This window comes from Leptinotarsa decemlineata, unplaced genomic scaffold, assembly GCF_025532065.1.
Source record: "Leptinotarsa decemlineata unplaced genomic scaffold, Ldec_3_MD MMD2_P_RNA_scaffold_4, whole genome shotgun sequence".
NCBI lineage: Eukaryota > Metazoa > Arthropoda > Insecta > Coleoptera > Chrysomelidae > Leptinotarsa > Leptinotarsa decemlineata.
The window spans coordinates 213,255-229,440 of NW_027412531.1; the positions used below are offsets into that span (position 1 = coordinate 213,255).

At 36.2% G+C, this 16,186-nt stretch overlaps 1 protein-coding gene across 4 annotated transcripts in view; it reads right to left on the reverse strand.

The window, feature by feature from the left end:
- The window catches only part of LOC111516700 (cytochrome P450 302a1, mitochondrial), a 187,519-nt gene extending 175,738 nt beyond the window's left edge, over nt 1-11,781 (reverse strand). For 2 of the 4 annotated variants that reach the window (XM_074186609.1, XM_074186608.1), the window contains exons 1-2: nt 10,977-11,781; nt 10,687-10,924 (exon numbers count right to left, since the gene is read on the reverse strand). In XM_074186609.1, the coding sequence (XP_074042710.1) occupies nt 10,687-10,924; nt 10,977-11,142 (404 nt within the window). In that variant the 5' untranslated portion in view covers nt 11,143-11,781. The remainder of the gene's footprint in view (nt 1-10,686; nt 10,925-10,976) is intronic. The other 2 variants (XM_074186606.1, XM_074186607.1) reach the window with 2 other exon arrangements.
- Between the last annotated feature and the right edge of the window lie 4,405 nt (nt 11,782-16,186).

The window sequence follows — 16,186 nt, forward strand, 5'->3', positions numbered from 1 at the left end:
TATATATATATATATATATATATATATATATATATATATATATATTGTGTTTTTTATTAATATTGTTAATTTATTTGGTACCTACTATAATTACCACGATTATTACTCCGTTTTCATAAGGCCCACCTAATGACTACAACGATTAGGTAAATTACGATATTGCAAAGTTTTAATGAAATAAATGAAAAATGTGTATGAATATTTTAACTAATTGTACTAAGAATTTTCCTTTCATTCTCAACCCTCTCAAAAATTAATAAGCACGCCCCCGATTTGCTGTCAACTGGGCTTACTTCTACTCTCAATCATTATTGGTTTTAGTATATTCCCTGTCTGGGGTAGACATTATCTAGTTTGTATATAACATATTTCATAAACCTTCGAATCTTTATGTGAAGCTGCGAAAAAGAGTTTGATATCAAAGAATAATTCCAAGTCTTTGCAGGTATCTGTTTTTACCAGTAAATAGTGGTATATTTACATTTACTTGAATTGAGTGGAAGATTGTTTCAAGAACACCAGAGAGTTAATTTATTCAAATCATTTTGTAGTATTTCCTTGTTATCAGATGACTCTTTGACACGAAAAACCTTCAGATCATCAACAAATAATAGAATTTCACTATCTATATCTAATCCTATGTCGTTGATGAACCTATGAAGGGCCACTGGTAGCATTGAATTCATCAGATTTGTGTCCTCTGTATTCAACAAATTGGGACCGATTCGTGAGATAGGAATAAAAGAATTTCAACAGATTTGAATCGAAACCAATCTTATCGAGTTTTAAAATGAGTATGGTTCGGCCCAACCTGTCGAAGACCTGCATATATTGTGTTTTTTCACATATAGACTGACTATGAATCAAATCATCTGAAGCAGGGGTCTCCAAACTTTGAAGCCTTCGGGCCATAATGATTTTTTCAGGTTGTTCCAAGGGCCAATTTCTGCCCTTAACTATATTTCTAGACTAGGATAGTCGCAAAGTGCGTGACCTAAGCAAACTTACGCTTTTTTTGCATTTCAATTATTATTGTGTATTGTGACACTCAACGACATCTAGTGGCGAGTAGTAGTACTATGTACTATCTGCTTCAGCTACCTGCTAGGTGGCATTAGGCGTAATTAAATATTTGGAATTACCGCGTTGGTTCGAGAAAGTTCTGGTTCTAGCTAGTGTATTCCGATCACCTCGAGATGGCAGTAATAATTGCATCTAAGAAGGCTAGCGACGCAACTGCGAGTTAGTCTGCGTAGAAAAGGCGAAGGAAGTGAAACTGTCTATTGTGAAATAAAGTAACACCCGTCAATAAAAGTATTTTGATTTGACTTATTGTTTTTATGTGTGGTTTGTTAGTATGGAAAAGAAACCCTGGCTCCGAAAGTCCAAATGGAAATTATTGATTTACGGTGCAGTGATATGATAAGAACAAATATCAAAATTCATCTTTGTTGGAATTTTATAAGAGTCTTCCACTAGAACAATTTGATAATTTGCATAAATTTGCTCGTGGGTTGTTTTTGTTTTTGGTACTACTTACTTGTGTGAGAAAACGTTTTCCAAGATGAAGTACACAAAGAATGTTTACAGATCTCAATTAACCGATGAGCATCTTAAATATCTTTTGATAATTGGTACAAGTAAAATTGATCTACAACTACAAAGTATTGTCAGTGTAAAATCACAATTACATAAATCTCATTAGTGTTTTGGTTTTACTGTGATTCATTTCAATTACTTGTTAGTTATTAATATGCTTAATCTTAGATACTTAAGTTAAGTTTTCTTTGTCATCATTTCTGTCGTTAAGTTTTACCTTGCAAGTAAATGAAACCGAGTAATTATCATTCTGTTTTCTTCTTCAACTTATCTCAGCAATAGTAACAACAATTAGGTAATCATTGGCTGTCGCGGGCCAGATTGATGACAGTAAATCATTGGCTGTCGCGGACCGGATTGATGACACTGGCGGGCCGGATTTGGCCCGCGGGCCGTAGTTTGGAGACCCCTGATCTAAAGGAACAATTCGTTTAAGCCAGTATCAAGCCCCTACATTGTAAAGTAATGAACTGACACCTATCAGAAAACAAAGTCGATGATTTCCGATAATTGAAAATCGAATTCCTTCAGAGTATCATTCCTGGAAGCAGGCTAAAGCGAACAACAAACAACACGTTTGTCATCGCCCCATCTGCCTGTGAACGAGGTAACCAACTGCATATCCGAAATTTGCCCAATTCCTCGTATAAGGAAAGAAAACTTTTCGCATATAGTCAGTGGGCATATAGTCACATATAGTCATTGGGCAGTGAAGAATCCTGCATTGACACCTGTCGGATATAATCCAACGCCCTTCTTGGTATTAGCCAGGGGAGTAGTTGTTTTCTGATAAGCGTGAGTCCATTAAGCTACAGTATAGCGAGTTAAGACTGACCTGAATGAGATTTGTTCCTTTAGATAATTTGATTTATATTGTGTCTACCTAATGCTGTATAAAAACATGGAAAGTTCCAATTCTCATTTTTCATGATTATCTTGTACCACGTAATAACATTCATCTTGCAAATACCATTCAAGTTTTAATTTAATGGAGTTTTTATGTTACAGACTTTTTCGTCGAATTAGAATTTTGAAATCTGTCAATAATCAACACAATGACAGAGTTCAAAAATATAATTTATTCTTTAACTTATGATTACATTGTTTTTCTGTTATAACTGACAAAGTAAGGATCATTTTTTAATCGTGGAAGAGTAACACTTTATTTTGAGATGTTACTTGTATACGTAACAGATTAAATTTTGGTTAATTTCATTATATACAGTACATTCCATTTAAAAGAAGCCACCTTGAATAACTTTTGGTCAATGATTTGCAGGAAAAATTAAAAAAAAACACGTCAACCATAGTATACAGGGGGACACATTTTGACATATTCACATTTGATGTTACTTCCTCTATCGCACCCCCAGAGCATATCACCATTCTTTTTTAATGGATCACCCTATATTGTTTCGCATTATCAAATACTCCATGATGAGCAGATTTCAACAAAGTATAAAACATATGGTCTGTAACTTATGGTTCGGGAGATACACATTATTTGAGTTGAAAACGAGCCACACTGAATAACTTTTGAAACAATGATTTGCAGGAAAAGTAAAAAAAACACGTCAACAATTATACAGGAGTCCACATTTTGAAATATTCGTTCTAGAGACAAATATGGAAGCAATAAATCAGAAAAAGACATTTTTCATTAATTCTTGAATCAAAATCTGATGACTGGACAATGAGAAGAAAAAAATTTCTATGGTAAATGTTCAAAAACGTTTCCACCAACTTCCTTACAATGGTACAAACGAGCTTCCATTGTCCCCCTCACATGGTTGAGAATCTCGGCTGTTATTTCGCTGCAATGCCTCATGATATTATCATTGAACATACGGGCAGCAGCTCAAGCACTATTTCCATTCTTGTAGTACAAACTCAATATTTTAATCTGTTCTCGAAGCGTATAAACCATTGCTCCTCAAGAATTCACAAAAACAGAAACACCAATTGTAACTTCACCTGGTAGGTAATCGTTATTGTAGAATGAGACAAATACAAAATGAATAGAATATCGAATTCAAACTTAAGTAGGCAAAATAAGACTTTTTTGAAGTATACTTCACAAAAACAACTATGAAACCTAGGTAACAGACTGTACAGAAGTTCATTCACGGTGGCCCGTTTTCAACTCAAATAATTTTTAGCTTCCAAACTATGAACTTCAGACCATAATGTATTCTACTTTGTTGAAATCTGTTCATCATGGAAATTCTGGACCTTTTTAGACCTCAGGCCCACTTCAAACGGAAGGGGCAAAGGTCAGCACCTTGTCTCTGCCAGACGTCCATTATGTGTAAACTGAGCCTTAGCCTTCAAAGCCCAATTCAGACCACCCCCACTTTTCCACTTTTACCGTTATTCAGTCGACCAATCAGAAGCTACCGCGCATACAGCGGGCAATTCAAACCAGTAGATGAACAAGGCGGGAACGAGCACACTTCAAGTTCTCAAGCATTTGAGAGAGAAACTTTAGTGAGTGGAAGAGAGAAACGTGTGACGTCATCGACGCACGACCTCGAAGTGCCCCAGAATCGGCCTTGTTCATCTACTGGTTTGAATCTCCCGCTGTATGCGCGGTAGCTTCTGATTGGTCGACTGAATGACGGTAAAAGTGGAGGTGGTCTGAATTGGGCTTTGAAGGCTAAGGCTCAGTTTACACATAATGGACGTCTGGCAGAGACAAGGCGCTGACCTTTGCCCCTTCCGTATGAAGTGGGCCTGAGGTCCAAAAAGGTCCAGAATTTAGCTCCATAAGAAAATACATGGGATTTTGGCTCAGAACTCCTATAGCTATATTACTCATCTGATAATGCAAAACAAATGAAACCATTTAAAAAAAATAGTGACATACTTTGGGGATGCGTTAGGGAAAGTTAGATCAAATGTATACTGTATACTATTGTTGAGATGTTTTTTTATTTTTCCTGCAAATCATTGCACCAAAAGTTATTCAGGGTGGCTTGCACTGTATAAAAAGAGTTTGCTGTATCCGAAGATCCAACCCATTTTAAAAGTGTGCCAACAATCAAAGACTATTCCCCATACTGTGGCCTAAGCCAGGTAAGTGATTGTTGGACCCAAGAATCGTGTCCCTCGAGAAGACATAGCAAAGCAAAAACAATATCGTGCTGCATTTGTCCGGTCAAGTTTTAAGGCAAGTCAGTATAATCGAGATTCGGGAACAAAAAAGGTGATATTATATATTCCAATAAATTAGGCACCTCTATGTTTTCAGAATACACATATTTGAACATTCTGTACAGTATTATTATTATGATTTTGTAGATACTAATCAATAAGAGGCATTTGCTATTGAACAGTACATAATCATGAAGGTGATCTGAAAAATTTCCGACCTCAACACGAGGACAGTAGCATTCGTAAATTAAAGTAAGAGAGATAGCAGAGGTTATGAACATGTCAAAAAGACGTGTTTGTCATAAATTAATGCAACATTCAGGCATAACAGAGCTGTCAGCGTGTTGGGTGCCGCGTTTGCTCACGTTACACAAAAAATTTGTTTGAATGAACATCTCCAATGCTCTGTTGGCGCAGTTTGGGAGCAATACATCCGAGTTTTGGCACCGATCAATTACTGTAGATGAAACTAGGATACACCATTAAACGCCTGAAACAGAAATACACTCCAAACAGTGGAGTGCAAAGGAAAAGCCGGCCCAAACAAAGCAAAAACTTTTTTCGGCTGGGAAAATTATGGCGACTGTTTTTTGGGATAGTCATGGAGTTATTTCAATTGATTATCTTCAAAAAGGAAAAACCATTACAGGAGTATACTACTTGACAAGCTGAAGAAAAATAAAAATATCTTGATGAAACTTAGTTTTCATTAAAACTTCAACGATACTTGATCAATCCTCAATTTCAATGCACCGTTGTATTCGTGATTGAATTCCCTGAGGCAAGTATAGTAGTCCCATTGAAAATTCTTTAGTAGGGAGTGTTGGGGATGAGGGGGTTGACAACACAATGATGATGTTTTTGGTGTGTGTTCGCCCTTGAAAAAAAATCGACGGGTCTGAGCGATTTTCATCTTTTTTCACGCTTTATATTAGCTTCGCCTGTATGTATGTATGTATGTTTGTTTGTAACTCTCAAGCTCAGGATCTGTATTGACAGAATTATCGGCATTATTGCTTGATCTATTCGCGGGCAGATGGTGCTGTACGTAACCTCATTGATATTTCTTAATCTATTCGCGGGCAGATGGCGCTGTACGTAACTATCAATTATTGCTTGATCTGTTTGCGGGCAGATGACGCTGTACGTAACTATCAATTATTTCTTGAGCTATTCGCGGGCAGATGCCGCAATAAGTAACCTCCTTGATAGGTTGTTCAAAAGAAAATCAAAATAAAAAACATATTTTAAGAATTATAGGTGTTAGCGAAAGTTTGTACTACAGATGAAATATTTAAATATTTACAATTACCCGTGATTCAGTATAGAAAAAAGTTGTGAACGAAACGGAAGATACATTTTAAAATCTAATTCGATTATTTGAAAGCAAACCAGAATATGGATTTCAACAATGAAAACTTTTGAGACCTCAAACCTTATTATGTTGTTTGAGAGGAATTTTACATTTGTGCGCCGTCTATTAAAGATTTATAATACTAGTGACTAGAAAAAATTATTTTTGACAATTAATCGGACTAAAAAGTGAAAAATAAATATAGTTAAAGCGTGTTTTTAAGTTTTTTTAAACTATATTTACTTTTCACGAGTTCTCAGATAGGGGGTTTACCAAGTTTTAGTTGGACACACTGTACCGGGTGTCCCACATTTTATGTGACAGGCAATATCTGGTTTGTTGAAGGAGATACACAAAAATGTTTCATACAAAAGTTTTAGGAGTTCATGAGAGCTATATTTTGATATAATTTTTAAATATACAGGGTGTTTGGTGTAGGTGCTACAGACCAAAATTCCATTTTTTAAAATAGAACGCCCTGTATATCATTATATATTCAGATGCTACGTTAAATTCTGATATCATTTCATGTTTGGTTTTTGAAATTCGGTTACGGCGTTGTTGAGTTATTGCTTAAAATGTAATATCTTGAGAACGACTATTAATTTTTAAAATATCTCATACAATTATTCTCTCTGCATCAGATCACATGAAAATTAGTCAAAATTTTGAGTGTTCGAAGTAATGGTTTCAATTTTGAGTTGTGGAATTCAGTCAGGAATCATTTTGAATATGAAACAATTGCGAAATTGAAAGAGGTGTATTCGAAAACAAATCTTTAATTAATAACAATGTAAATAATATAACTTGATAAATCATTTCATAAGAATGGTAGGTACCTAGAAATAAGTCATAAAAATTGTTCAAAGTGATGCCCATTAGATATTATACAGGCTTCGAAACGTCGAATGACTTCTCTCGTACAAGTCGCTCTTATAATATCAGGCGTAATATCACTGCACGCTAGTCGAATTTTCATTTTCAGATCATCCACATTCAAAGGGGAGTAGTGAAAACAATATCTTTCAAATAACCCCATAGGAAAAAATCAAGCGGTGATAAATCTGGGGAACGAGCCGGCCACCGAATTGGACCCTTATTACCAATCCATCTATTTGGGTACGTTCTATCCAGATATTCAGTAACAACCTGTGAATTGTGAGAAGGAGCACCATCTTGTTGCCACCAAATTCCTTGTCGTTCTGCTATGGGAATATCTTCCATCAACTGGATCAAATCATTTTCTAGAAAATGTAAATATCGCAATCCATTGAGATTTTCATTGAAAAAGTAAGGTCCTATGATGCGGCCATTGAACAATCCACACCATACATTAATACCCCAAGTAGTTTGAAAATTACTTTCGCGGACTCAGTGGGGATTTTCTTGAGACCAATAGTGACTGTTATGTCGATACACAACTCCATTATTGTGGAATCGCGATTCATCGCTCCACAAAATTTGACTGAATATGTTAGGACTTTCATGTAATATTACCTGAATACAAGCAATGAATTCAAGTTGTTGTTCAAAGTCCGTGGGTTTCAAACCTTGTACCAACTGAATTTTGAATGGGTGGTATTTATTTTCTTTCAGAATTCTCTATACATTAGATTTACTCACACCGACTTCTTCTGCAAGAGTACGGATAGAAACATGTGGATGAATAATAATATAAGCCAACACATTGATCTCTAAATCTTCAGTTCTAAGAGATCTCGTATGATGACGATGCTTTATAGTAGAAGGAAATGACCCAGTTCGCAATTTTTCTACAACTCTCGAAAAAGTCATTCGTGACGGAATGGGTCTGTCTGGAAAACGTTCTTGGTATAGACGTTGTGCTTGACGGCAGTTTTTCTGACATTCCCCAAACACTAATAACATATCAATGCAATCACTTGGACTAAACGCGAAAGGCATACTGGAGTTTTCGCACAAAGAACACATTTACTGTTTTGCAAAGAATCACTGAATCGAACTGACAAGTAGATACAATTCAACAACATTTGTTACTATGGCATCAACAAGCATAAGCTACTTGATGAAATTGTGCAATATAAAGCAATTCACCCTCAAGTTAGTCACATTCTCAAGAATTTCAATATTATATTCAACTGATATCGATATCGTATCGTAGAGGTGAGAATAATGGTTTGTATTCAGTAGTAGTCTAGTTCAATTTAATAAAAGATATAGACTGGATTCGTGTACGAGTAAATAAGTTTTTTTGAAACTTTATATTTAAGGAAAAGTGCAATAACTCAACAACGCCGTAACCGAATTTCAAAAACCAAATATGAAATGATATCAGAATTTAACGTAGCATCTGAATATGTAATGATATACAGGGCGTTCTATTTTAAAAAATGGAATTTTGGTCTGTAGCACCTACACCAAACACCCTGTATATTTAAAAATTATATCAAAATATAGCTCTCATGAACTCCTAAAACTTTTGTATGAAACATTTTTGTGTATCTCCTTCAACAAACCAGATATTGCCTGTCACATAAAATGTGGGACACCCGGTATATGCATTTTCATTCACAGTATGTTACCAAGTTCGGACTTCCATTGCATAAAAACGTGTTAACAGATTTGAAATTCATGAATAAACAAATGAAGCTGAAGTCGTTGAAAATGCTGAAAATAACCGGCATTGCCTCTTTTTTGCATTATTTCTATTTCAACTAACTTATCCTAATATTTCAATTCAGTTATTTTTAGTATTTTCAATAAATTCAACATTCAAATTCATTCTTCCAGAGATTTCAAATCTGTCAAAGAATAGTCTGGCTGAAGTCCAAGCAAGTAGCTGCAGTATTCTGTGATTTTCCCAAAGTTTTTGATTGTGTAAATCATGAACTTCTTTTGCAAAAGTTGAACTACTATGCCTTTAGAGGAGTGTGTAATAACTGGTTCAGGTCTTACTTAAGTGATAGAAAACAGTTAGTAAGATCAAAAGAAAAACTATCACAAACTAAGGATATCTTATGGGGCGTACCACAAGGATCAGTACTAGGCCCGGTTCTTTTCCTTATTTATGTAAATGACCTGGTGACTCTCTTAATTCAAGGAATTTTTACGATCTTCGCGGATGACACCACGCTCCTTTGGCATGGAAAAAATACTTCTAATATGAAAGAAACTATCTCTAGTGATTTAGAAGTTGTGAAAAAATGGTGTGGCGCAAACTACTTGTGCTTTAATATTAGAAAAACAAACCTACTCACCTTCAGCTGTAATATTAATAATTTATACTTTAATGGACAAATTCTTGAGAATAAAAACCAATACAAATTCCTGGGAATCTTCATGGATAACAAATTAAAATTTGATCAACATATTTCAGCTTTGAATAAAAAATTGGCATCAGGATGTTATGCAATTGGAATAGTTTCAAATGAGCTGAGTTCATCCACAACAAAAATGATTTGACTGATACTTAATGGATATCCATAATTACTAGGATTAAAAAATGAAAAAAACACTTTTTTAAATATCCATAATATATTACTATTTGTAATATGTGGCACGTTTCACTATTCCTACAGCTTTCTCAAACAAAAATGGTATTCAGTAAATGTACAGACATATTTATAGTACTTTGAAATCAGGTAAATAGAAGTAGCCCAATAACAAACAGGTAGTTTGATTAATACAATCAGAATAATATCACAAAGATGCTCTTAGTTCTCATCACATATATGCAATTAATTATTGAATCGGTTAAGGAGTTGTGAAAGGTTAACATCCAATTAAATTATCAACGGGCATTCTTCAAATATAGTAGATAAGTTCATGAAGAAAGTGAAATTAGCCTTCAAAACTCTTAATTCACTTCAACTAATGGTAGGTAACCATGAAGTGAAGATGTTGGAAAATGAAAATTTGAAACAATACCAAAAGAGCTGTGACAAAAAATACATCGGTCAAACTAAGCCAGCCATTGAAATTTGTTACAAAGAACACACAGCACATATTTGATTTTGGAGAGCTCAGAAAAATCTGGTATCCCTGAACACACTTTGGCCATAGAATGAATGAAAACTATCTGAAATTGTTGATAGCGGTTCCATTCCAAATAGCCCATTGGTACCTTTTTATGAATCACTCTCTCAAAATTAGCGGGAACTTTCACGAGATAATTTGTGTAAATTTCTACTCAAATTTCAGAGTTAGGAATTGATTTTCTTCGTCTCCTAGTGTTTAGGAAATGTGTTTGTTTTTGGATATATACAAGTTTATGAACCTCCACTATCCAAAAAAGACCAATACTCTACATAAATTCTGTGGCTACTGTTATGACAAAATCATCCAGAAGAGAATGAAAAATGGAAGTGGAAATATACCAAATATATTTTTTGAATACTTGAATCTCAAGATCACACTAACTTGCCATAGAACAGCCGATGCCATGGCCAATAAAATATAGAGTCATTCTTAGTTCAAGACACATGTTTCATGAGCCCAATGATCACTTACCATGTGGAGGGTAGTCACTATTTGATGTTGGTATACCCTCTTCTCGTCATAAACTCAAGTCGAACACTTCTTTCATATCTAACATTCCTTACGTAGGTAGTAACCCTCCAGAATTATAAACAGCAGGTTTATCTAAACGGTATTTTTCCAAAGCTAAATGGCTTCTTCTCTGAGGATATTTACCCTCATTTCGGAACATCGTTTCAATGTCGACTGGATCGAATAACCACACAATATTAACATCTGGTACAAGTTTTTCATGAACAACTGGACCAAACTTGTAGTATTTTTTGAAACCATTGTGATGCAGCTCATCAAATTTGTAATCCCCTACAATTTTATTGTTCTGAGATAATGCTAATTCAAAAAAATAAGTTCTTACCAATTATTGGAACATAATGATATAAAGTTCCCACAACTGGAAGGGAAATAGGCCCTGGTATGTTACTGAAATTGTGTGAATACCTGTATAAGTTACTGAAAGAAATCCATGTCGCTTTTTGTAAGTACTTATCTAAATGACTAAACCTAAAATATGAGTAGTTCATTCTAAATATTAAAAAAACAAAATAGGTATCAAAAATTTTCCTATCCAAAATTTGTAACTTCTAACTTCTCATAACGTTCATGCAGGGTTGCCACACGTTATTTTATTTTCGTACTAAGATTTGAATAATAAAATGTGACCACTTCTTGACCATTACTAACCAGAACTTTTGATAGTGGTTACCTAAAAAATAAATTATCATAAGAATGTAGGCTTTTACGGCTGGCGTCAATGTTTTGAATGATTTCCGGGTTTTGCCGTGGTCTTTGGTTATGATTTCCAAACGTTTCGACTGCAACTGCAGCAGTCATCTTCAATGGCGTGGTCCAAGTACTCTTCTTGACATGTCAACATATTTGCGTTTGCATTACTAGTTGTATAATATGTCTCTTTGAATCTATGCAGTTCATTGCTTTCACTATCTAAGTGTTACAATTGATGATAACTGAAACTGTTTGGTGTGAAAAAGTACCTACCTGAGTCATAAAAATATTCAATATTTTTTTAATGTTCTGAGGACAATGCTATGAAAATCATATGATTTTACTTTTCGATAACAAAAACTAGTTGGTTCGGAAACTTGTTTTTGACTTTGCTCTGAAAACACTATAAAAGTGACCAAGGTACCTTTTAACAATCACTCTATGAAACATTACATATTCAGACATGTCATCTTCACAACAAAATCATCGGTTAGTATTTTGACGTTCAGTTCCAAGGTTTTCAACACAAACTACTTACTCTCTTTGTAGTTTTCAAGAAACTGTGTTTCATATCTCCGGTTTTTCTGTAGTTAAATAATAGTGGTGATTTTCAGAACTACCAAACAAGTGTTCGTTTAACCAGATTTCTGGGTTCAGAAATTTCTTAACTTGTATTCTCTCACTCTCTCTAATTTTTTTGGACGTGTGCTTGCTCGTCTTACTCGAAGCAATACTGCCACCCCTTTTCTGTTGAACTTTTTTACAATAAAAACAATTCAACTTTTTTATTGTCGCCTTCTGCTCGGATGACCTTTTGATTTTTCACATATATTTTTTGAGTCGCCTCCTCTTCGGGAGACCTTCGAGTTTTTAAATTCACATACATGACCTCCTTTACGTGATTATACGAACCATTCCGGCCTAGATACCGGCGTGAATAAAGGGGGCCTTCACTTCACAGTCTTGTCTGAACTTTCACGTAAACTTTAACATCTTTGCACAATAGACAATCACAATATAAATAAAAGCCCCGCGATAGCAAGTGGAAACCGCGTACCCTCTTTGTGTACGGACGTTTTTGGCACATCCACTCCCTAACTTGTGTTATGCTCCATACATCAATGTCAAATTTTCAGAAGCTTGCATAGACTAGCAGAAACAAAACCTATGTTTTACCCATAGTTTGTATTACGGATCCTTGTTTTTGTTCTCCTAGTGAGCAGGCAAATTGCACCAAATGGGAGTCAAGGAAAAAAAGAGGAAAATCCCTGGTACGTTGTTCGTCAACCTAGGTATGTTCATTGACATAGTTCTAACAATCCCCAAATTATACACCATATGGGAAACTTATTGATTAAGGGTTTTTCGACAAAAAGTTATTCTTGATAAAAGTTTGTACATCCCCTAAAGCTAAACATGCACTAACAAAATATAGTAAAACACACATACTCGTTACATACGAGGAGACTTCAAATATTTGATTCTTAGACAAGAATCTAGGAAAATGTTATTTGAAAAAGTTGTTCAGCATTAAGAAATACATCTAGATTTGAAGTCATGGTCATCTAAGTGGAGTTTAACTTTTTTACCCATTTTTTAAAATGGGAACTACGAAAAGAAAATTTGCTAAAACGATAAATAGATAGCATCCTGTATGCGACGGTTTATTTTGAAAGCCTGCAATATTGAAAATTACACAACCATGGTTTAACCACGGTCAATTTTTTTGAAGAGTTACATAATTTTCTAAGTTATTTTTGGTAGTTATTTTTATTTTTTAGTAACATCAAAAATTACTCAAAATTGTACAGTATTGTAACAAGAACTTAATATTCAATAACATCAAAATAAAATAGGTATTTTGGAACAAACTCGTTGATTTTCTGGAGATTATTTTGAAGAAAAGTTGATTTGCAAGCTTATGCAGATGACCTTGTCATCTTGGCAAGATCCACTTCGTGGAAGATAGCTTTAATATCCTCCAAAGCGCGTTGGACGTTGTTCACAGTTGGTGCCTGAGGAAGCAGATGTTTGTCAACCCCAGCAAAACTGTGTTATTCCCCTTCACCAAGAGAAAAAAAAATTGGACGATCTAACTCCACTTTCCCTCAATGGTGTGGTCATTCCATTTGGAATGGAGGTGAAATATCTTGGCATTGTCCTTGGTAAAAGACTCACCTGGAACGTTCACTTGGAAAAAGTTTCACACCAAGCCAGACTGTCTCTATGGACATTGCGAAGGATTTGTGGTAAAACTTCGGGTTTAAGTCCTAAAAAAATCCATTGGATTTATGTGACGATTGTCCGACCAATGATCACGTATGGTGCAATTGCTTAGTGGCCGAAGGCTTTACAGAAAACGGCCGAAGCGAAGCTCTGGCTTACAGAGACAGGCTTGTCTGGCTAGCAGTGGTGCCATCAGTACCACACCGTCAGCGGCCATGGAGATCCTTCTAGATCTACCTCTTCTCCATACTTTTCTGGACAGAGAGGCTAGATGGACTGCATACAGACTTGTGCACATTGCCAATTGCACAAATCAATTCAATGCAGAGTACAACAGACTGTTGGTTGACGTTGGAAGTGACCTCCGACTTTATGACTCCAACTGTCAACTACGAACTACCTTATAAAGTGCTATTCCCTAGTAGGGAGGACGGGATCCTGCGGGAATAGGAAATATTAAGAGCAGATAGTTGTTGGTTCACAGATGGATCTAAAACACCTTCCGGTTCTGGTGCAGGTGTTTTTTAGTCGCAGGAACTTATGCGACTGTATTTCAAGGGGAAATTTACGCTATTGAATATTCCTCCTGACAAAAATCAAGTAGTTTTCATAAAAGAGCTCTAAAACAATGCATTTTTAATTATCATTTCAACCTTTTCCTTTAAATAATCATTTAAATACTTAAAAAAGAGGAATGAAATAATGCATTCAACATTTAAGGGAATTTGTTTCTATTTCACCATTTGGCAACATCGATTATGAGACAAACAAGGATGTCATATTTCAGAGGCGTGCTGTTCTGTTTAATTATGTTCCGAGACATTCTGTGACATACGACATTTTGTGCATCTAACCTATCTTCCTCTATTTAAATAAATAACAAAAAAACTGTTGTTTATGTGGCTCCAGAGGTGATATTGAACCATGATTTATATTTTCCCTCAATTGTTGATCCATAAAGATAATTTTCCTTTTTTAAAGTAGATTATCTAGGTACGTATAAAATATTTCAACTTTATATAGACGCTGTTGCCAATATGTGAATTACAAACAAATCCCTTTAAAAATTAAAACCCAACATTCGAAACATCAATTTGAATACTTTTCGAAGTGAATTTGAAAAAATCATGAATTAAACTCAACTTTATTTTGTTCAAACTTGCATTTGCTGTAATAACCCAAATTGAGGAACATTTCCCATTGTGTGCGGAGAGATTGGAAGAATCCAAACTCATACACAAGTCAATAAAGATATTCTTTGACAGTCAAGCGGCGTTGGAAGCTCTTGGCTCCTACAGAGCAACAACTAAATTGGTAGCAAATTGCCAAAAATGACTCTCCTCAATAGGGCGACTTTGGGCTTTGCCAAACAAGCACTGAACACCTGGATGACAAGAAGATTTATTGACTTCTGGCAAAATCTTCTAGGTTTGGCACTCCAAGGCGTTCATTCACTGTTCGAAGCTCGATACCAAACAGTTGTTGGACTACAGTAGCATTGTATATAGACTATATACAAAGACAGTAGGGATGAACTACGATGTCTAACAGGCCTTCTTACCGGTCACTGTCATTTGAATCATCATATGCAGAGACTTGGACTGTCTGAAGAAAGTGTGTGTCGCCTCTGTCTGGAAAATGATGAAATAGTAGAGCATATACTTTGTGCCTGCCCCGCTGGGGACAGGCACAAAGGGAGTTGTGATGGACGGACATGCCGACAGCGACCGTCCACAAAGAAGGCACGCGAACGCCATTGTTGGGGACGAAACTCGGTTTGTGTTGTGAATGCCTGCCGTCATAGAACGTGCCATCATTAAATTAAACATTTTTGTGAACAATCTTTACGTGTTGAAGAGAAACAGCACGCCCATTCACGCCGGTTGGAGGTCGGGTGAACAGGATGTCCACGTGGGAGTGTTATAGTGAATGTACATAACGTCTGCCCCCATTCACGCCGGTTGGAGGCCGGGTGGACCGGATGTCCACGTGGGAGTATTATAGTGGATGTACATAACGCCGGTTGGAGGCCGGGTGGACCGGATGTCCACGTGGGAGTGTTATAGTGGATGTACATAACTCCTGTCCCCATTCACGCAGGTTGGACCGAATGTCCACGTGGGAGTCTTATAGTGGATGTACATAACTCCTGTCCCCATTCAGGCCGGTTGGACCGGACGTCCACGTGAGAGTGTTATAGTGGATGTACATAATTCCTGTCCCTATTCACGCCGGTTGGACCGGATGTCCACGTGGGAGTGTTATAGTGGGTGTACATAACTCCTGGATGTACATAACGCAGGTTGGAGGCCGGGTGGACCGGATGTCCACGTGGGAGTGTTATAGTGGATGTACATAACGCCGGTTGGAGGCCGGGGGACCGGATGTCTACGTGGGAGTGTTGCAGGTTGGAGGCCGGGTGGACCAGATGTCCACGTGGGAGTGTTATAGTGGATGAACAAAACTCCTGTCCCCATTCACGCCGGTTGAAGGCCGGAGGGTGTACCGGATGTCCACGTGGAGACAGGATTTTACCAAATAAATGTGTTAATTATGTGAAAAAGTTCTTGAAGTCTCCAAAACATATTAAGTGTTTTTTTATAAAATAAAAAAATG